At 37.4% G+C, this 21344-nt stretch overlaps 1 protein-coding gene across 7 annotated transcripts in view; it reads left to right on the forward strand.

The window, feature by feature from the left end:
- DROSHA (drosha ribonuclease III) overlaps positions 1-21344 on the forward strand; it is a 72051-nt gene that overhangs the window by 36100 nt on the left and 14607 nt on the right. For all 7 annotated transcript variants that reach the window (XM_046924421.1, NM_001396361.1, NM_001396360.1 and 4 more), the window contains 10 exons: positions 1675-1782; positions 5545-5652; positions 6432-6570; positions 7220-7280; positions 9256-9315; positions 11215-11314; positions 13964-14066; positions 16497-16567; positions 17605-17649; positions 20716-20873. In XM_046924421.1, the coding sequence (XP_046780377.1) occupies positions 1675-1782; positions 5545-5652; positions 6432-6570; positions 7220-7280; positions 9256-9315; positions 11215-11314; positions 13964-14066; positions 16497-16567; positions 17605-17649; positions 20716-20873 (953 nt within the window). The remainder of the gene's footprint in view (positions 1-1674; positions 1783-5544; positions 5653-6431; positions 6571-7219; positions 7281-9255; positions 9316-11214; positions 11315-13963; positions 14067-16496; positions 16568-17604; positions 17650-20715; positions 20874-21344) is intronic.

Genomic DNA, 21344 nt, shown 5'->3' on the forward strand with positions numbered 1-21344 from the left:
TTGTAGGGGGGTGATAGTTTAGCTTCAGAAGATAAAATGCTCCTTTTGGTGTTTATCACTGACTGTGTGGTGTTCTGGTCTGGTTTGTAGACTATTTTCTAGGATGACTGATTTCTCAAGTAGTTGTCTGCAGTCAGAGAGATGTGTGGGGCTAAAGCAGGAGCTTCATCTGATGATAACGCATTTTGCCAATTGGGTGTCGATAAACATAAGAACAGTAGTAGGAGCTGTAGGGCTGTACCTAAGCTGTACCAATGCTTTTAAATACAGTCTCATAATATGAATAACACTGGAGTGCTCCTGAGCCAGTCAGCCTGAAAGTACAGCAAGCACTGCAGCATCTGTTGGAGAACACCCAATGGCACCGGCTTGAAAGGCAAGTTTTAGATAATGCTCAAGGGGCTGCAGTGCTGTAAGCACTCGTCTTCCCTCTGCCCTCATCACTGTATGTGATTGCAAGATGTTTGTGGTAAGGTAGTGCCCAGAGGCTTTATACCTAACTTCTAGTGCTTATGGTAGGAGCATAAATTGAGACTCTAAGGCTCACTTTGAATTTGGTGGAGAGAGAAATGCATTTTTTGAAGCAGTTTATCATCTTTCATTTAATATAAAAGGAACCTGGACTGACTAGCCTCCTATTCTAGACATCTCAATTCTGTCTAGAAATATCTTTGATGAAGGCTTTTGGATAGATGTGCTTCTTGGAGCCATTCCTTGAGTCTCTGTGGAGTAGAAGGCAGAGCCTGTTCCTGCCCAGAGATGCTCACGGGCTTCAGACTGGGAACTGAGAATAGACGGCTTTGAGCAGGTGCTCTGTAGTGAAAAGGAGGAGAGGGAGGATGGATTGCAGCTTTGAGCAATTTTGTATAGTAAGGAGAAAAGAAGACTTTACTTAATTGCACGCTGTGTAAAGGGCTTCCATACTCCAGAGACTTGGTAATATTACAATGAGGAGATCCTGACCTGGAGGTGATTTATTTCAGCTATTTTTCTTTCATCCATTTTTACAGAAAATACTTCTTGAAAATGGTTCTGTCAAAAAACCCAGGCATCCATTTCATAGTTTATACAGACAAAACCACTGTTGGCACAACACTGAACAAACTGTGGCCAAGGCAAAACAGATTTTTAAAAATTTTAATTCTTTCACTGTAATAGTATTGGTAGATTTTGTTATAATAGGCTCCAGAATCAGCAAATGCTGATCAGTTTCCCGAACTGGTGATAACTGACAATAGTGAACATGAACTGTTGTGTAGTAGCTAGCATCCTTTAGCAAGATGTTTCTTCTACTCAATAAATTGATTACCTTATTCCTACTGAATGCTTCTAACTAGAAATATATACGGACATAGACTTGAATTAAGAGATTGTTTTCATTATATAGATCTTAACTTGCTTGTGCATGCATCAATTTGAGTGTACAAGTGGAACTGGTTTGTTTTGTTAACTACAAGAAAAACTGTAGTCATCTTTCTCACTCTAACAAAATCCTCTATCTGTGCTCTTCTCAGGTGCATCCTTCAGTTTGTGGCTGATGGTTACGAGGTTTGAACTAGTTTTAGGAACTGTTTGTCAACAATGAATTTCAAATATTGTGAATGTGTATGTGTTCTTTAATGTTGCTTTGCTGTAGAAAGTTCTTTGCAAGAGCTCCCTTTTCTTCCTGTCTAGGAAGCACTGCAGAAAATCCGGCAGAAGAACACGATGAGACGTGAAGTGACTGTCGAGTTGAGTAGCCAGGGATTCTGGAAGACGGGGATACGCTCTGATGTCTGCCAGGTGACTGGATTGTAGGGATGTCTGATGTATTGTTTTTCTTGATAGCTGCCACTTACTTTGTGTAAGAGTTTGTTATGATTCTATGCTGGAGCCAACCACTGGAAGTTAATACCTTTGCCTCAGCGTGGTCTGTTGCTATAGGGAACTATTCTATCCTCCTTTTCTTTCTCCATAAAAAGCTATTTTATAGGTTTAATTTTCTAGCAGAGACTTGCTGCTCTTGACTGACATGAAGAGGTAAGTGGTGTAGGGGGGTTGCAAGAGTGGCCAGTTTGAGGTTTGGAGGTCTGAAATGCTGCAGCCTTGACTTATATCAGCCGTGTTTTGGTTCTAGTGTCAAACATCAAGAGTTTCTGCATCCATCAGTTGGGTTGGTGTTATGTTTTTAGTTCAAGATATTTTTCTATTTAAGGATTTCTAATTTATTTTTCTCGCTGAAGCATGAAAAGAGGTAAAAGAAAAAAACAACAAACATGGATTATAAAAGGATAACCCTCAGTAGGAAGATATATTTCAGATAAGTTAATGTTCCATATGTGTGACATTTTCAAGGTACAGATCTCTGCTGGATCCTGTTTCAAAGCAGATGACAGCTACCAACTTTCTGATTACAAAGTTTAAGTATAATGTGTGCATTTTTTTTTTTGTCTAACATTGTACTAGCAAAACTCAAATAAGTGTAACAGCCAAATGAGTGTACTAGTGGTATAATTAGGTCATTTTTTTGCTGTTTGGGAGGTGTTGATTAAGAATTAAAGGCTAAAAATTTAATCAATATTAACTGAAGGTTGATTTAGTAAAGGTATAATTAGAAATCATGTTGATGTATTGAAACCCCTCTAAGGCTAGAGGAGGAATTTGTATAAGAGAGAAAAACTAATAACTAAAATAGCTTTTTTTTTTTTCACGTCTGGAATATTTGTTTTGATTCTACTGTTGCTTCTGAAGCCAAAGAATAAATAGTAGCACAGAAAGTTACAGCCTTTTTTTTTATTTTTTAATAGTAAACTGTGTCTATTTGTATAGGTTAAGGAAAGAGTATGAAGTTCTAATTTAGGAGAGAATTGAAATAGTTTCTTGTTCGTATCATCTTAAAATTAATCTTTTAATGTATCATTGGATGTTCTCGTCTTCATTTTGCTGTTGAAGGACGACAAATCAGCAAAGGGTGATGGGAATGAAAGCTATTTTGTGTTTTTGAGCACATTTGCAACCAGAATACCTAAATCTACTAGAAAAGTCCTTTGGTTTTATTTCTTGGAGAGGTCAAGAGTAGGTAAAACGTATAACTGTAGAAAATGAAAGGCTGCTATTGTTGCTGCATGCTTTTTCCTGTATTAAAGAAGACTAAAACTAAATAAATGTGAATCAACTCTGTGGGCAGAGTGAATGTGCAGTGAGTTAAAAACCGCTCATTTCCCTTACCTTTTTTAAGCATTGTAGATAGAAGATTAAAGCTATTAGAATGACTTAAAAGTTTCAAAGTTGCTCCAAGTTCTACGTAGCTGTAACGCTGGTCTTTGTGATTTTGAAGAATTCAACTACTCAGAGGGAGAGAGGAAGAAAGTCGAGCATAATGGTTTGAAAATGTGCAGTGGCAATCTTCTTCCAGGCTTATTTGAAATTCACCAGTAGGTGAAGTGTGCAGTTCTTGACCAGTGCTGAGATGGGACCATTGGTGTGGACTGGGTCCCACCAAAAAGATACTTCACTGCTTGTGTTGCTGCTGACGTGCCCTCAACAGGCTGAGTTAAGTGTTCAGGATGAGGAGAGAAACGCTATATTTCAGACTATGTCGGCTTGCCGGACTTCTTGGTAACTTCAGGTCAGAAGCACCTGCCCAGAGACTGGCAGCTTTGCCTCCTGGCAGCCTTGGGAAGGATGTCACTGCTGACTAGCTGGGGCATCTGGGAGAGTCTGCTGCTTGCCATGGCAGCTGCAGCAGGAAAAAATATGCAGCACAGCTAGAATCGTACACATAACAATTACGACTATGTTTATAACCATATTCAAGTATAAAGGCTATGGGGTAACTTCTGCACCCATACTGTTTCAGGGGAATTTTTTTTGTAATCGCTAGCCATTCTTTTAGACTAATGCAACTTTAAAAGCCTCCATTTTATTTTCTTATGGAGATAAATAAAACATCAGAAACATCAAATAGCTATAATCTAACATGACACACATTAATTGAATCAATCAAGTATTTAGTGCTGTGAAAGCAGCACTTTGTCAATATAACTGCAAGAGTCAAATCAAAGACCTCCTGTGTGCCTCTCAGGGATATCTATTCCTCGTTCATTTCACCACAGCTGATATAATTGAAAACTTCATATTCCAGTTCTCCAACTTTGGGCCACATGTACTGGTTGCTAAGTGTAAAGAAAATCAAATCTTGCTTGAGGGACTCTATTGTCTGGCAGCCTGTGCAGTGGAACATATGGGCAGGGAAGCAACCTTTTTATTGTAACTAATTCCTTCCATGAAGGAAAACGTAGGAAGCACTTCTGAAGAGTTTATGTGGAGATGAGAAGAGTATTCCCCCAGCTTGTACGTCACCCTAAGAGGCTCTAAATGAGTATCAGGGAATCAATTTCAGATTAACGTATTCATTTTGGTTGCAGTGGTTTTGCTTTTTTTTTCTGCCATTCAGAGATCCAGAGAGCTGCTTTCTTACTGTTAACCAATTACTTCACGTTGCTACCTTTTAGCTATGTATTCATTTCTGAAGAACTGAACTGATCTTTTTACTTAAGTGGAAACCTTTGTCAGTGGTTATTCTTCTCAATACTGCAACTTTACAAGATTTTTTTCTGCTGTCCTTTCTGTAATGGCATGCAGCAATCTTAAGTGTCACTTATTCTATAAATTACACATCACCTTCTTTGTATTTTTGCTTTTTTTCCAGCTCTCCACACAATATGTGTATTATCTGTAATCAGATACATTCTTATTTTTCTGAAATTAATATGGATGGCCCTTGTATTTATATTGCCTTAAAACACATTGTTATTTTGAGTATATTCACGTAATGCCACTAACATAAATGAACTGAAATTTGACATCAGTGCCACAAAAGTGGTCACATTCATAAAGTTCCTATAGCGCTCTCACTTCTCGCTCCCATATAAGACTTTTGATATCTGTAGTTATTATGCTTGCCATACTGCTGTACTGATAAACTGGTACTACTTATTTAAATCCAAATTCATTCACAAACAGTAGTACTAAGTACAAATACTGTTTTAAAACATTGTAAGAGGGAGACTTTGGTTGATGCAACATAGCTTAATTTTCATTTAAATTTTCCTCCAACAGAAAAGATTATCTGTGTCCTAGATGATAATACAGCAACTGCTCCTATACTTTTATCCCCAACATTGCCAGACTGTGACATTTCAAAAAGCCCTTAATTCTTCCTCAAAGTGAAGAAGCATCTAGCATCATATTCAGTTGCACCTTATTGAAAATGGACCTTTCTGGTGACCAGACATTTTTTAAACTCATTCAAAATGCTTCGGTAGAAGACTATTATATATCTATTATTCTATTTATATTGATATAAGTGTGTGTCCTCACTGTGATTATGTAGATGGGCAAATCTGTGATGATTGGGATTGAGAAACTCCAATTCTCTCGTTTTGTCTCTTAAGCTAAAATCAATGGGTGATGTGACAAATGGAATGTGTTTCTGTTCATAGCTTACTCAACAGTGTCTTCTGTACAGTGAAGTTGAAAGCTTCTTTTTACGGTTTGTTTTAGCACGCAATGATGCTTCCTGTCCTCACCCACCATATTCGCTACCATCAGTGTCTGATGCATTTGGACAAGTTGATAGGCTACACTTTTCGAGATAGGTGCCTGCTGCAGGTAAGATGTGCAAAAAATAAATTACTTGCTGTTTTGTCTTCCTAACATTGTTTTGTCTGTAATCCCATCTTCTATATAAAGTCACAGAAATGAGCTGCTTTGACATAGCTTGAAAATAGTCGATCATTTGCACTGCAGATCATTCAAAGCTTTAGTTATCCCAACAGATCTTTTAAATAAATTAGAGGCATCTAGTATGCATATAGGCGTACACCTACCTTTGCTAAGTGCTAAGCCTGAATTTTGAATGAATTTTAGAATGATCCATCTGGACGCCTACCTATGCAACCTGCTGTAGGTCTTTAGCAGGGGTGTTGGACTCGCTGTTCTCTGGAGATCCTTTCCAACTCCTGCAGTTTTGTAATGTATTTTTAAATAATCAACCACAGTTGTGTTTAAAGCAAGTCAGCAAAGCTGGTAAGCAAAAAAGTTAGGGCAAATTGACAATTCATGCTTTCCTCTTCAAAACTAATTTATTTCTTAAAAAAAAAAAAAAGCCAACCTTACTGAAAGTTAATTAGGTAAAGTGATGATTGAGAGTAAATGTTACTTCTTTCTAACATCTGAAATCATATATCCTACATTATGTTACTTCTTTCTAACATCTGAAATCATATATCCTACATTTAAATTGCTGGAACCAAGCTAGTAATTTATGACTTCACTTCGTAGCCTTTCTTCAGACTAAAAAGTAACAATTATTGGGTACCAATCTAATATGTTTCTTCTTGCATTTGCAAAAATATGCCTAAGACTTTTTTGTGTGTGTTACGTTATAGCTTGCCATGACTCATCCGAGCCATCACTTAAACTTTGGAATGAATCCAGACCATGCCAGAAATTCCTTATCCAACTGTGGGATTCGACAGCCAAAGTATGGGGACAGAAAAGTTCACCATATGCATATGAGAAAAAAAGGTATGAATTACACCACTACTACTTTCTCTCGCTTCATTCTTAATCAATAAAAAAAATTCTGTTATTGTTTCATTGGCCGTTGCTCTTCTGAGATCCCTGTAGTGAAGTATTTCAGTGGTTCTGCACAGAAACCAGTGAAACCTTTTGGATTTTGGAGATGAGCCAACAAACGAGTGGCTGAGAAAAAGCAAGGGTGATAAATGATGTCTTTTCTTTAATTTTTGGCAAGTATTCTTTTCTTAGTTTGCTACTCAATGTGGTAAGCATCCTGGAGGTGATTTCAGTAAAAGTATTTTCCTAATGTGAGAATACATGATCTGTGCTGCAGAGTACTCTTTATCCCTTAAAAATACATTCAGATGTAGTGAAGTTAATTGTTTATTGTTTACATAATGTTTGGCATGTCCTTCCTTGCTGGCTTTCTATGTGACTCTCTGAACACAAACATATGAAAGCATCTTGTGGGTCTGTGGTCAGTTAGGCAGAGTGCATCTGTAAAGATGGTACTCACTGTAAGTAAACTCTGTAAATAACAGGAAGATCTTGTGTTACAGGTATTACAAAGCAGCATTTTGAGTAATTACTTTCTAAGTCTATTTAAGTTGAATTAGTGGTGGTTTGTTTAATAGCACGTTGTTTATATTTCTAGGGATAAACACCCTGATAAATATTATGTCCCGTTTGGGACAGGATGATCCAGCTCCTTCCAGGTAACAATAATAATTGATTTTAGATTTGTAGAGGGTATTAGTTATGTTCTATGTTTGCAAGGAGAGAAAGTGTTTCAAAAGGAGGTGTTTAATAAAATCTACAAGCTTATTGTTAATAAGAGCTTTGGAAAATAATTGAAATGAAAAGTCTATGAATTAACATTCTGGGGATATGCTGAAGTTTGTGTAGCAATGATATAGTGAATGTTTGGTGATACCTGCAGAGACCTCCTGAGGAAGGTTTTAACAGCTAGTTCTACAATTTCTCTTTATCCTTGAGGTGAGGAAAACTAAAATGCTATCTTTTGCTTTCTGCAGAATGAGAAATAAGATTTGTTGTTATTGTTATCATTGCTGTAAATTGAATTCTCCATCACCTTTCCTCATAGCAGTAGTTTCCTGGCATGGCACCTTGTTAACATGAGTGTGATATCCAATGTGGGTTTTCACTGGTGTACTGTTCCAATTTAAAAACATGCATAAACAGATAACGACAAAAAGCTGAATCATTGGCATTACTAAATAATGTTTAAACAACCACTAAGAATTCTGTGCAAATAAATAGCCATAGACACCATATGTAGCCAAACTGAATAAACAGAGCTAACAGGGATAATGCAAGAAGCAGTTGTTCACACATTCAGATTTCACATACTAGAGGATAGAGGGTATATTGGTTAACTAATGTTATAACTTGGTCTTTAAATAGTCATCGTTTTGGAGGAAGCTGGGGAGTGGGAGAGGTTGAATTCTGAATAAATGATTGTTGTAGTCTTCTCCAAATGCTGTTTCAGCTGGACTGTGCCCTTTTCTTTGAGAGTCAATCTCAAGCTTATTTTACCTCTTCTAAAGCAAAGTGAGATAAGGCTCAATTGCATTGATTCTCATGAAATAATACACAAATATAAAATCCTGCCTTGGAAAGATGTGTTTTCTGCTGTGGTGCGATGTGATGGAGTTGCTGTATTCATCACACTTTGTTTTTGACAGCATAGGTACTTAAATTCTTTCAGCCCGTAAAAACGGCCTGCGATTTCAGAAGGCACATAATCTATGTAATTGTTGAGGGAATGCAAATTATTGTAAAAGCTGTCAAACATTTGAGAAATATTAAAAAAAAAAGAAAAAGAAATCCTATGGCTGTGGCCTTGATTCTGTTACAGTCACGTGTGTAGTCAGTATGATGCTGCTTGCATGCCTCAAGATGTAGAGCAGAAATTTGTATATATTTGGAGACAAAGTCGAATTCTTTTTCAGTTGTTGTGTCCTTTTTGTCCTTTGTTTTATAAGTAAATGAAACTTCTTGCAAAACAAAGGAAAAACATGGGCAGACATAAAGGAATAACACAGGGAATATAAAATTCTACTAGCTTTATAGCATCTACGAATGCATCTTCTTGTTCAGTAGTTTTTCCTTTCGAGCTCAAAGGAAATAGCAGAAAGCAGGACAGTGTGCATGTCTGTATGGTATTTTAAAGTGCCATGATAAATGAAAGTACTTACTCTCTTGTAGCTCATCCATACCCACAGATCTGTTGCAGAATCATCACACCCTGCAGGTGTTGATGTTAATTACATCTGCTTCCCTAGTTGCACATAGAAAACTGAAGGTGGTCATTTGTCTCAATTGCCTGATGTCCTTTGCTGGACAAAGCGGCTTAATCTCAGTAGGGTACTGCACAATGCCAATCAACAATACTGTTTCCTCTCTATGTTTGTTGAGCTCTAACAGTATCTCAGAATAGAATGTAGGAAAATTTCGAAGAGAGTGAAGTATCACTCATCAGTTTCAAGATTCATATGGGTTTTCTGCTTTGGAAAAGATTGTTCTGCAGAAAGTGTGGTAGAAGGCTGCAAGAATGGTTATTCATGTCTGACCAGCAAGGAACTCAAATTTGTCCAAGTTATACTGTGTAAATAACCAGCATATGATAAATAACTGATAATAAAAATACCTAAAAAATACTTTTTTCAGGATTAACCACAATGAGCGTTTAGAATTTCTGGGAGATGCTGTGGTGGAGTTCTTAACAAGGTAAATGGAGAATTCTTCAATAGCCCTCATTTTTGTATGTTATTCTCATAGCGTTTGGATTATTCAGCTTTGTAGTACGTGCTTCGCTACTGTCCACATTGGCAGTCCCCTGATGTTCTCGCTGCACATCTACAAACTCCTCTTAAAAATGCTTCCTGTGCTGCCAATGAAAAGCTAGAGTTTCTGTTTCATGGGGTTTGCTTTAAAATTTGAGTTATTATAAATGAGAATTTCAGCTACAGACAAGTTGAACTTCTTACAATTTCTTGCAGAAGAGATTTTTGTTTTAGTGTGCCGTTTTATTTCCATGGGTTCTTTTTCTCTAGCTGCCAGTGAAGAACATTTACTTGTAATACTGAATGTGCTGCAGTTCTTAATTCCTAGCTATTAGGAATATGTTGAGGACAAATCTAAATTACTTAGAAGTAATAGCAAGAAATCATGGTTCATCAAAATTGCTTCAGTTTGGGTCCATTCCAAGTACTCAGAAATTAGTGAATAATACAGAGATAATATAAAAATTGCCTTCACTGTTTTTTTTAGTGCAACCAATTTGCACAAAATAAAGATTATTATCAATTTTGACTGCTTTGTTTTACCACTGTTAATGAGGGAATAGTCTTGTTTGCATAAAGAAAAGCTTTACAGCAACTTTGTGATAAAAATAACCAAATTGCTTATATCTCCATTCACTATTAGACTCCACTAGCCATTAGCTACTCAGTATTAAAAGCTTCTACTTTATAAAGGTCTCTGCTGCCCTTAAAACCCATGGCCTTTTCTCTCACAGAAAAGTACAGGCTGATAAGATAGAAGACTTACTGAATAAATTGTCTTACATTTTTCATTGTCGTTCTTCATCAGCCATCACTTGACTTTGAGCTAACTTTTGTCTCAATTAAGAAAAAACTGTGCCACATTTCTATTCAATAAAGCATGTAAGCACCTATTTATATTTGAAGCTTTATTCCTCAACACTACGTCAGGATTCTGCTTTTGTGAGTTATGATCCTTGATAAGATTGCCTCTGAGTGCCACAGTAATTTTTGTTCTTAAGTATTGTACCCATTTGCAGATTCTTCCCTTTGTTGTGGATTAATAAAGCATTGGTAGGGGAACACTAATTATTATGATGTCATTCAGTTGTGGGATGCTGAAAACTCTCTAACTTTTCTGACGTGGGTTAGATAGCTATATAGCGAGAGTCAGAATCAGTTATTCTTTAGTCAGGTCTTGTTTGGATCACTGAATTTCTGTTTTGTTTTTGCTTTATGAAGTATCTTTTTATGATGATAAATGTTGTTAAAGGCGATTGGAAGCCTGTGATTTTTTTCACTCATTTTTCTGTTTATGATGTTAATGACTTTACACATATGGTAAATATTGGCTGTTTATTTCTGTTCTTTAGTCCCATTAGCATCTGTTCATTGCTGTTGTTTTTAAGCAACCTGTTTTGCTGGCATTTAAGAGCAGTTATTTGCTAAAGTACTGTAAGAAATTGTTAAAAAGTATATCCTAAGTATCATCAGTAAAGCACTGTAGTGTACTTGTGCCATTGTCTTCAACCTGCATTGTACCCATCTGTTTTGCTCCTCAACATCCTTTATCTATCAACCTTACTGGGCCCACTGCTGCTAGACACCTTCAGATGAGGATGTTGCCTGTCATTTCAGGGGTTTGGAAATTATATGCTGTCTGGTAAAGAATCAGAACTCTTCCTTCCCTACTCTCTATGCTACTCAGTCAATATTATTGAGAAATGTTTTAATATTTGATTTTCTTTACTTTCAAGTGGTGTTGCTAGCTAGGAACTGATGGGAAAGCGGTTTTCTGTAAAGGCACATGTGGATGATCTTTAACCAAGTGCTGCCAGTATCTGATTTGATTTTGTTTTGCCAGTGTCCACTTGTACTACCTGTTTCCCACTCTGGAGGAAGGAGGATTAGCTACGTACCGCACTGCCATAGTTCAGAACCAGCATCTGGCCATGCTGGCTAAGGTACACTCCTGTAATTCACATGTCTGTATTTGAAACCCTTATACAAGATTATTAGTGCTTGAGTTGCTTCTTGAAGGATCCCTCTTCTTCAAGCAGCGGTCTTTACAATTTTTTGTGCACAAGGTTTGGGATACAGGAGCTTTGTTCAATGTGGAAATACTATAAAAGTAGGACTTTTCCTACAAAGCAGGTTTTTAGGAGGAGTAATTGAGTAATTTTTGGTAGCAGAATAGGTTTTTAGGATGCTTAGCTGAAGTTGTCTCTGTATTTAACTACTTCAGCACAAATAGCAAAACTGATAGCAGAAAGGTAGTGGGGGTGGAAGAGAAACCCTAACAAACTGACTGACTATAAAGGAACTGCCTGATAGAATATGGCCGTAGGCAGTAGTGACAGCATGGGGACTGAGGGGAGGGCATCATTTTGTCTGCTCCACAACTTACGCCTTCACCTTCAAATTTACTGTGAAGTGTGAAAGGGTGATATGTTAGGAAGTGTTTTAGTAAAAAGAAAGGAAAATCATGGGAGAAACTGAATAGCCTCTGAATTTCATTTCATTCTCTGAATGATGGGGGCTTTTCTTTACATTTCTGTGTGATACTGGTGTGTGGAAATTTGGCATATGAAGCTGATAGGTCTGTGTTCATAGATATTTGGTAGCATTTTTATAAAGGCTAGACTGAGGCTTACTCATATAATGTATTACGCCATGCATGTGTGCACACATCCCCCCCACCACTCCGCTGTGTATTGCAGATGGTTTTCAAGTCTCTTTTAATCTTGTCTGTTCATACTCACATAATAATTTAAACAAGCTTATACAGTCTTGAGATTTTGGCAAAAACTGCATGATTTCTATCATTCCTTTTTGCTGAATCCTCGGGAGAAATGTAAAGTAGGGAATGAACACAATCATTTTCCTCCAAAGCTTTCTTTAATGATTTAGATAGACATGAATTGATTGAAAAACAGTTCAATTGGGGCTTTGTTTTTAAAAATGGTATTAAACTGTCTGACAGTTGAATTAATTTTTTAAAACCAACATCGAGCGAGTTCAGATATTTTTCAAGCTCTGCTCACAACATTTGTCATTCTAAATGGTCTATCTCTGAAAATTTATTGTGACTTTTTTTTAAACTCTATTTGTATTAGATACAACTGGAAGTATTTGAAAAATCTGTACGTTTTTCTGTTCTCATGTATTTTATGTGACCTTCTTGATTTTTTGCCCTTTAACCCAAGGGGTATCATGTTGTGTTCTGTTTAATTCCTCAATAACATTCTCCACTCCTTATGTTCTTGTAAATGGATGGAGTGCTGTTTTAATTGAATGTCAGAGGATAAATCTTTGCAGCTTCTAAGGGAAGTTGCAACAGAAATGCTAAAAATGACCTGAGCCCTATGTCTTAATCAGAAATAAGAGGTAAAACATGTGAAGTGTGCTAAATGCAAGCTCCAAAAATGGAGCTAAGATATTGGAGGAAAGAGTTAACACAAACAAATGAAAATAGTCTTTGGGAGGTTTAAATTCATTATAAAGAAATTAATATTCCACTTTGCTGCTGACTGAAACAAGTGCTTCTCGTGCTGTATAAAGTGGTAAGTGGTAGTTCCTTCTGTTCAGGAGCAGTGAAAAGGCTCTTGCTCACTGAAAATGGAAGACTTATTTTTTTCAAATTGAAATGTGTCTAAACCACATATCCCAAAACCTTAGCTTCTTCACTTTTACTTCTTAAATATGCCCTGGAAAGATGAAGTTGAAAGTTAATGAGAAATCAGTCAGTAGCAACTTGCACCCATTTGGGAAGAACCTATTCTCATACAAATCTTGCAAGATGCGTGATTCTCTTCCTTAAAAATCTCAATAATGGGCTTGTGTCAAAAAGATGAATACAGAAAGAGAAGCTAGTAGCTCTTGCCTGCATTTCTATAGCAGAATTATCATATATTATATAAGGTATCTTACTTTCTACCTAAGATTCTGACTGGCAAGCAGAATTATGGCTTAGGAAACATGAATGTTAATGATGCTCAGTTGAAAGGAAAAAAGAAAGCTAGGTGGCACTGTGGATTAAAATATCATTTTTCACCTTTCAATGCCCAGAGGCTTTCAGTATTGCCACCTGTTGAAACTCATAAAGGAATAAGTCAAATGTTTACTGGATTGTATCTACCAGAGTTCCTTTTCCTCCCTGTCCTGCCTCATTCTCTTCTTGTAGGAGCATAAAGTCTCCTTCCCTTGAATGCCCCCTTGGCATTTCTGAAGGCAAAACCTGCGAGGGCTAACTAATAGGAGGAAACATGGCACATCTTACCATCTGATATCAGACGTTTTTTGTCGCACTCTCAGCCCTTCTTCTGAACTCCTTAAATCTAACTAGTAACATGTTTTGCTCTGGACTCCCTTGAAATTTTGGTTGGGTAATTCCTGTCTTTCTCCTGGTATTGCACTGTTTGTCTCTTGTAAACAAAGTGTTCTAATTTTACCTTTAAAGCCTATGTATGAGCTGAAACTATATGAGGGAACAGCTTTAATGTTCCCTCAAATCCAGTTGCTATGTGATAGTACTGTAATTGAGCTCTAGTGGTTAGAACTTATGCTCTTGGACTTTTATGACCATGCCTTTGACTCTTTTATGTATTCTGCAGAAGCTGGAACTAGATCGATTTATGCTTTATGCTCATGGTCCGGACCTTTGCAGGGAATCGGATCTCCGCCATGCCATGGCCAACTGCTTTGAAGCACTAATAGGTAAAGCACACGTTTCTATGTATGCAAACAGCTATGTTTTGACATCTGTATAGCATGTAAGTCTGTCCTGAGTAGCGCTTGTAAGGGTAGGTGATAGTAAAGCTTAAATTTGTCATCTCTTCACATTTCTTGTACATATACTTCGTGTGTAACAGTATGAATGTGCAGTATTATAAAGGAGAATCTCATCTTCAGTGTTCTGCTTCCCACATACAGAATATGCACGCATTTCATGATGTTGTGGTGTGGCATTTCCATCTGTCACTGCAGAACTCTACTGCTCGTGTTCCACTCTGGACTGGCATGTACAGTTTTCTGAGAAGAAGCAGTTTGTTCATCATCGCCTGTCAGGGTGGAAACTCACTGCTTCCATTAGTATTTGCACAGACCTGCAGGCTGGGAGTCTGGCTTCAGCCCTGAGTTTTATTCTGTGGGTTGCTTTCAAAATACCACAGTCCACCATTTCCTCTGTGCCTTGATGACCTGTGGGTTAAGCGTGACATTTGTCCAGTAATTTCTTTGTTTTTGTCTTTCCATTTTTCATTTTTCTTACAAATAATAAAGCATGGCAATATGTCATTAAACTAATAAAACCCACTAGCTGAGGTTGAAGGGGAATTGGGTCAAATTTGCTGCTGGTCAATAGGATGTTGATCAGTGACTGTTCGTGATAAACTTATGCGGGAGAAGTCAGGAGTGCCTGACCATAGTTACTGAAATCAGCAAAAAGAAAGGGAGAAATCTGCTCCGTTATGTCCACATAAGTTCTATTTTAGGTAGCTTATTTTTATATATCTGTTTGATTATATTAAACAACTCAAACTTGACTTGATATATTTTCACATTCGTACAGATGTACTGTATGTGATACTAACTATGGTGAAGGTTTAACTCTGTTCTAGGTCTTTACATTATTCTATCCAAGCTCCCAAAGCTTTTTGTTCTGCTTTGAAAAAAGATCACAGCAGGCTTAGATGGCAACTTTTGTGTGTTTTGCCTTGGGCCAAATTGTATTTCATCTTATCAAGAAATGAGAGTTGTCGTTTTAACTCTATTTTGCTTTCTGTGGGTGCTTTGATCTTTAATTTAAAAATAAAAAATGGAAAAAAAAATAAACAACACAATAAAAAAAATAACAACAACACAGCAAAGGAGCTCTAGATATGTATCTTTGGCTTCATTTATATCCTTCAGCCTGTTTGGAACATGGTGAAGAGGACTATTGGACAAGCATTGAGATTCTCTGAGAATTCTGTGAGAGGACAGGCTCGCTGTTTAACATCCAATACAAAATTGTTCCTGAAGTTGGTTGAGCAGTAAGGTTTTGTCAGGGCCATAGCAAAATTCTGACACCTTGCAAAAGGACTGTAAAAATGGATATGGGGCTTGAAGAACCTTCTTGAGAACTCTTCTAGAAGTCTGATAGTTTTTCCTCGTGATGAAAATTATAAGCAAAAATATAAGTAGACTGTCTAGGGCCTGCTTGAAATTCAGTGCTTTCGTAATGTGCCTTGGGTGAGACACTCTTATAAACTTCCAAGCCATTCTCCGAAGAGTCTAAAGAAAGTGGCTGACCTACTGAGAACATTAAAAAGGATGGAAGGAGTGGAAGCACAGTGATGCAGTGTTCTCACTTTGTGGCAACAGTGACTCTGTAGCTGTGCATTCTTTGTGTAGCTGTATATTTCCTTTGCTTTTAAGCAGATGGGCTTACGAGGACTATCTAGAGGTTTTCCAAAGCCGTTCTGTAAGATAATCAGAGGACCTAGTGTTGTTACTGAATTTTAAAAGCTCCTGTGCAGATACAGAATGCATATGATACCCACAAAAAGCATAATTTGCTAGCACAAGTCACACAGTTTCTTACAAACGTGCAGGTGGAGGGATAGCGAGGACTGAATATGCAGTTTATATATACATATCTGCAGGTAATCTCTAGAAATTGAGAGTGATGCTGTTTCCATTTCAGATAATGTATTGTTGTGATACTGGGGAGGCACTGAAATTTGGACTAGTCCTGACATGTTTATGTGCAGAATACAGTGTTGAAAGTGCAGAGCAAATGAAAACTATTTGCTGTATATTGAAATGTATTTAATGCCTGTCACTGTCTACACATATGGTATAGACAGCTGGAAAAGTGCAAACTACTTCTAGAAATATATTGCTTCTGGCCTAATTTGCTTAAACTTTGCTTTTTGGATGTATCATTTTCTATCAAAGACTTAACTGTGTCAGCTTTTTCTGTGCATTTTACAGCCATTGATTTATGCTGGTGTCTAATATCTTTCACATTTCTCAAAAAATTGGATATTCTGTTTTGATTATTACCACAGCATGCTGTTACAAAATAACTAGTAAACTAGTGGTTAGTAATTTCTAGGAACTAAATGCATTATTGGACTTTAACGTATTGGTCTCCTCATATAGGAGCAGTTTATCTGGAGGGTAGTCTTGAAGAAGCCAAACAATTATTTGGACGGTTGCTCTTCAATGACAAGGTATTTATGCATTTTTATGACTCAGCTTTCATTTAAGAAAATATTTTATCTGAGAATCACAAATGAGGAGGAAGACACCTGGGACTTAATTCCTAGGAATTATGTTTAATATAGCGTATTTATGACAGTTGCATCAGTTCAGGCACAAAATTGATGATGTTCCCTCAGGGGTGCTGTGTGTTGGTTGGCTTAAGGAGGGAAAGGGTGTATGGTGTGGGAAACCTGCAAGCTTCTATGCAGTGCTACTCTGACAAGTGGTTGGTGCTGTGGATCCATTTGGACAGCATACTTTGGAGAAAGGATGCACATGTGAGTAATTGTTCCTGTTTCATAAGTTAAGGAAATCATATGATCCCCCAATAGTTTTAGGCGTATCTTCGAAAAAAGTATTCTGGGATAGGGTACATACCCTATTAGTCAGATCCTTCCTTGCATGTTTTGCCTTCAGTCACTGTTGGAATTTTTCCCATGTAACAACTAAGGGAAATAACCAGTACATTCTGCTGGTTCAATACATGTGGCAGTGGTTAGGGGATTAATTACACCGTCTTTTCCATCTTGAAAGTCTGTGAAATAACAAACTGTAGTTGAAATTTTGAAACCTGCTGTCACTGAGTGTTTACAGGCACCTAGCAGCAAATAATGAAGGAAACCTATATGAAAGACAAGAGCGACAAGGTTTTTGTCTTCTTTAATTCCCACTTCAGCTTAAATCAAACTTGCTACTGATGAATGCAAATAAAGTTAAACCTGAGGCCTGAAAAATTATTTCTTTTTTTATTATTTCCTTTAACCACTTTCTGTTTGGTTCAGGGATTCTTCCACCTCTTTGACACAAGCTAATTGGGAGAACTACAGGCAGTTTGAACAGCAAATACACGATTTTAAAAATTAGTTTGCCAGCACTATTGAATTTGCAATAAGCAGTGTCAGCATCTGAAATAGTTCGGTATTTCAAGTAATGACATTTTATTTAGTGCTGTGGAATTTGTTAAATGACTCCCTTGAGCATTAAAGGCATCTCTCAATGTTCGCAGGACCTGCGGGATGTATGGCTTAATTATCCACTACACCCACTCCAAGTAAGTGTATTCCTTTCTTTAATAAATTTCATAGCTCTGTTCTTTTTTCAGGGATGCTTCTCCATAGGTTTTTAGTGTAGTGACATCTCATAACATTTTCTAAAAAGTGACCAGAGGAGTGTATGTATTTGCCTTTGTGATCTTTTTGGATGAAGAACGAATCTCTGCCTCTCTTTGGATTAATCATCCACCTTTCCTTGGCTCATGTTTGATATATAACTGCACCTCTCATATGATAAATCTAGTGAGATGTAACATTTTGGCATCTACCTGTTCATCTTCTGGAAGCTGGTGGAAGAGTGCAATACCAGTCTGCGTGTGTATTTTGTTAACCTGAAATTAAGACTGAAACTTCAGCAATAGAAAGGCACAATATTTAAAAGTCTCAAGAGTGTAGTGCTGGAGTTTTTTTGTTCATTGTTCGTGATTGTTTTTGTGATTTTAGTACCTGAAATTTCGAAGGTATCTGAAAACTGATGCATCTTCCATGCATTTATGAAGTGCTTTAAGCAGTTAGCTTACAAGGCCAGAAGCTGGGAGAACTCATTCTCAGTCCATGCTCCCTGAGTGAATTCTGGATGAGAGCTAAAGCAAGTCACACAATCTTTTTGCACTGTAGCTCCCCATCTTCACATTTTCCCAGTGTGTAGGAATGCCACCAGAATAACTGTATTCACATGGTGATCCAGTCAGTAAGGTTTTCAGGATCACACAGGCATCTAAGAGAGTTTCTTTTGTCCAAACAAATCTCTGATGTTTTTTGCAGTCAGTTTGACTCCTTTGAAACGTTTTTGTGAGCACACCCCTCAGCAGGTCACTTTGAGTCCTCCATCTGAAAAATTGCATATAGCTATATGGTTATTGCAGTAGTTACATAGACAAATCTTTTGCAACAAATCAGTGCACCTGAAGCATTTTAAAACCAACTCTATGCTGGGTATAAGACAAAACGTAACAGAAAAGAGTGTTAGTGGGAAGATAAACTTCCAAGAATACAGCACCAGCAATGCTAAATCATAGCACCAGTTCCCAAGAAAATTTTTTATTATTCTGAATTTCTTTATTTTTTGTTTTTATCATCTTTGTCTCAGTTTTCATGAGGAAGGCTTAGATGCTGTTTAGAGATTGAATATAGCATATGCAGCTTGTCATTTCTTACTCCTGCCTTGTGTTCTGAATGATGAAAGCGTATTTTCTTCCATTTCCCAGAAGCCATCCTAGCTCTCTTTGTGCCGGGAGGTGATATGTAGTCTCCTCAGGCTGGCCTTTGGGTAGACCTATCCTGAAAAGCATCTTTTAAAAATTTTTAAAGTGTCTATTACAATATGGCAACTAAGATGCAAATTAAATAATAGCAATTCCGGATGAGATATATAGAGCTGTAGGCCTGTAACCCTATCATTTTGAAGCAGTCAAATCAGTGGAAACTATGATTAAGAAAATATTAAGTAAAACAGAAACAACAACAAAACAGTGAGTTGATCACTCCCTAGGTAGATTTAAAGGAATGGCTGAAATATAAGAAATGGGAGGATTAAAATGACCACATTGTACAAGGAGTGGAGATCATCATCAGATCAGGTATCTTTGTTGAAATACAAGCAGTTCCCATCCACACCTTAGGGAGGAGGAGTAATGAAATGGCAGTTGGTTAACAGTACCATATTATTCAGGGTAGCAGGGATGACGTGGCCAATGAATTGCAGCCTGGCAGTCAGAATACAAAAGTCAGTAGCTGTTCTATGGAAAAGAGAATGAAATTCCATGTAGCCTACGAAACACAGAGTGAAAGTTCAGTAGTGTTTAAATAAAAAAGTAAACTGAATGTTATCAATTAATTGAAAAGGGACAGAGAACAGACCAAAAAAGATCATAACACCACTTCAAAAAAATTGGTGATAACAGTGCGGCTTGTGTACACTTGGGTATTATCAGGTGTTCTGCTTCACGTTTTGAGAAGACTGTAGTGGAAATGTAAAACATAAAAGACGCTGGGAAGAAAGAACTAGCGAGGCAGCTAAGATATCCTAAAAAGGATCGAAAGTATGGATGAGCTTCTCTCTGAAGAAAAGCAAGCTAGATTGTGATCTTCAGGCTGGGGATGATGGGAAGGGAGGGCCTGGAACAGACATCTCCAGAACGTGAGTAGATGAGCAATTAGCCATTTGCTCACTGCCTGTTCCAGTACAGACAGCAGGAGTTTAAAAGTGAGTAAGCTGGTTCTTTAGGAAAAGGTAGTGGATCTGGAACATGTTGCTGAGTGATTATGAGGATGCTGAAAGCTTTCACGTGACAATGATCAAGCTTGTGAAAGAGATTTGCACAAACTACTGCAGATCACTAAGTATGCTTAACATAAAAATTAGCAGTCCACTGCAGTTGGTAGTTGGAGAATTAGATAGTTATCAGGAAAGTCCTTAATATGCTTGCACACTTATTACAAGTGTCCTCATCAGAGTGCCTTCTTTTCTAAGGCATTGATATACAAGACAAATATCTAGGGTGGCTGGAGGAAATGCTTAAGTAATTTCCCAGTCCCCAGGAAGCCATTTAACAATATCACACATCAGGGACATCAGACAAGAAACTGATAAGAACACTCAATGACCTAAAGTGATCGTTTTCATTTTCTTGTTTTTGTGAATTTTATGTACTTCTTCATTTTTAATACTAAAGGGGGAGAAATAGTTTGTTTTTTTCATTTGTTTGTTTTTTCTCATCTTGCTTCATTGTCATGCTATTCACGAGTCAAGACCATATAAGCAACATGCTATAAATACCTCAAGTGTTGCTTTAAAAAAGAAAACAACAAATGACAAAACAAGCAGGCAAAAAAATCTCAAGCAAGTTCATCAGCTCACATTTTCTTTTAGTGCTAATTATGAAAGACAAAAACCCAGAGGAAACTGGGTTTTCTCAGTTAAGCTGTCCACAAAATGCCTTGTTCACTGTGTTCTTTGACCTTGTTTTACAGAAGGTTTGTTTTTCTTTTGAAAAATTCTTGAAACTCTTTGAAATATCTTGAAGTACCAGTTTGTCATTACTTGCTTTTCATCTTATTTACAGCTGCAGGAGTCTAATACTGACAGGCAACTCATTGAGACCTCTCCAGTTCTTCAAAAGCTTACGGAGTTTGAGGAGGCAATTGGAGTCATCTTTACTCATGTTCGACTTCTAGCACGTGCATTCACTCTGAGGACAGTAGGCTTTAACCACCTGACTCTGTGAGTATGTGGCAAAGGCCCTCTTAGAGCTCTATGGGTCTACAGTTAGTAGACCAAGTTGCTTTATTTGCTGACAAACTCTTGATGATCTGTCTGTTCTCTAGAACAGAAATGTTCACCAGCCTGTGTCTGTCTCTGATACTAGTCAGTAGTGGATAACTTGGAAATTCTAAGGGTGTTAGAGAACCATGTTAGAGAACCTGGTGTATCTTCTAACCTTCCTGGATTATTGATTTTTGGGATGTCATTGCTGACACTGTATCAGAACATGCTTGAACATACACTTGGGCAGAAACAAAAAGTAAAGTCATGCTTTCTGGGACAACTACAGCCCTTGTGTGTACAGCAAATAAAAATGCAGTGGGCTTGTCGGGGTCTGACTAGAGCTGCTAGACCCCGTTGTAAGGAAAACAGTCGTACCGGTGGATGCCTAGCCCAAGCTCTCACATGGGTTTAAACACTAATCTTTCT

This window comes from Gallus gallus, chromosome 2 (assembly GCF_016699485.2).
Source record: "Gallus gallus isolate bGalGal1 chromosome 2, bGalGal1.mat.broiler.GRCg7b, whole genome shotgun sequence".
Taxonomy (NCBI): domain Eukaryota; kingdom Metazoa; phylum Chordata; class Aves; order Galliformes; family Phasianidae; genus Gallus; species Gallus gallus.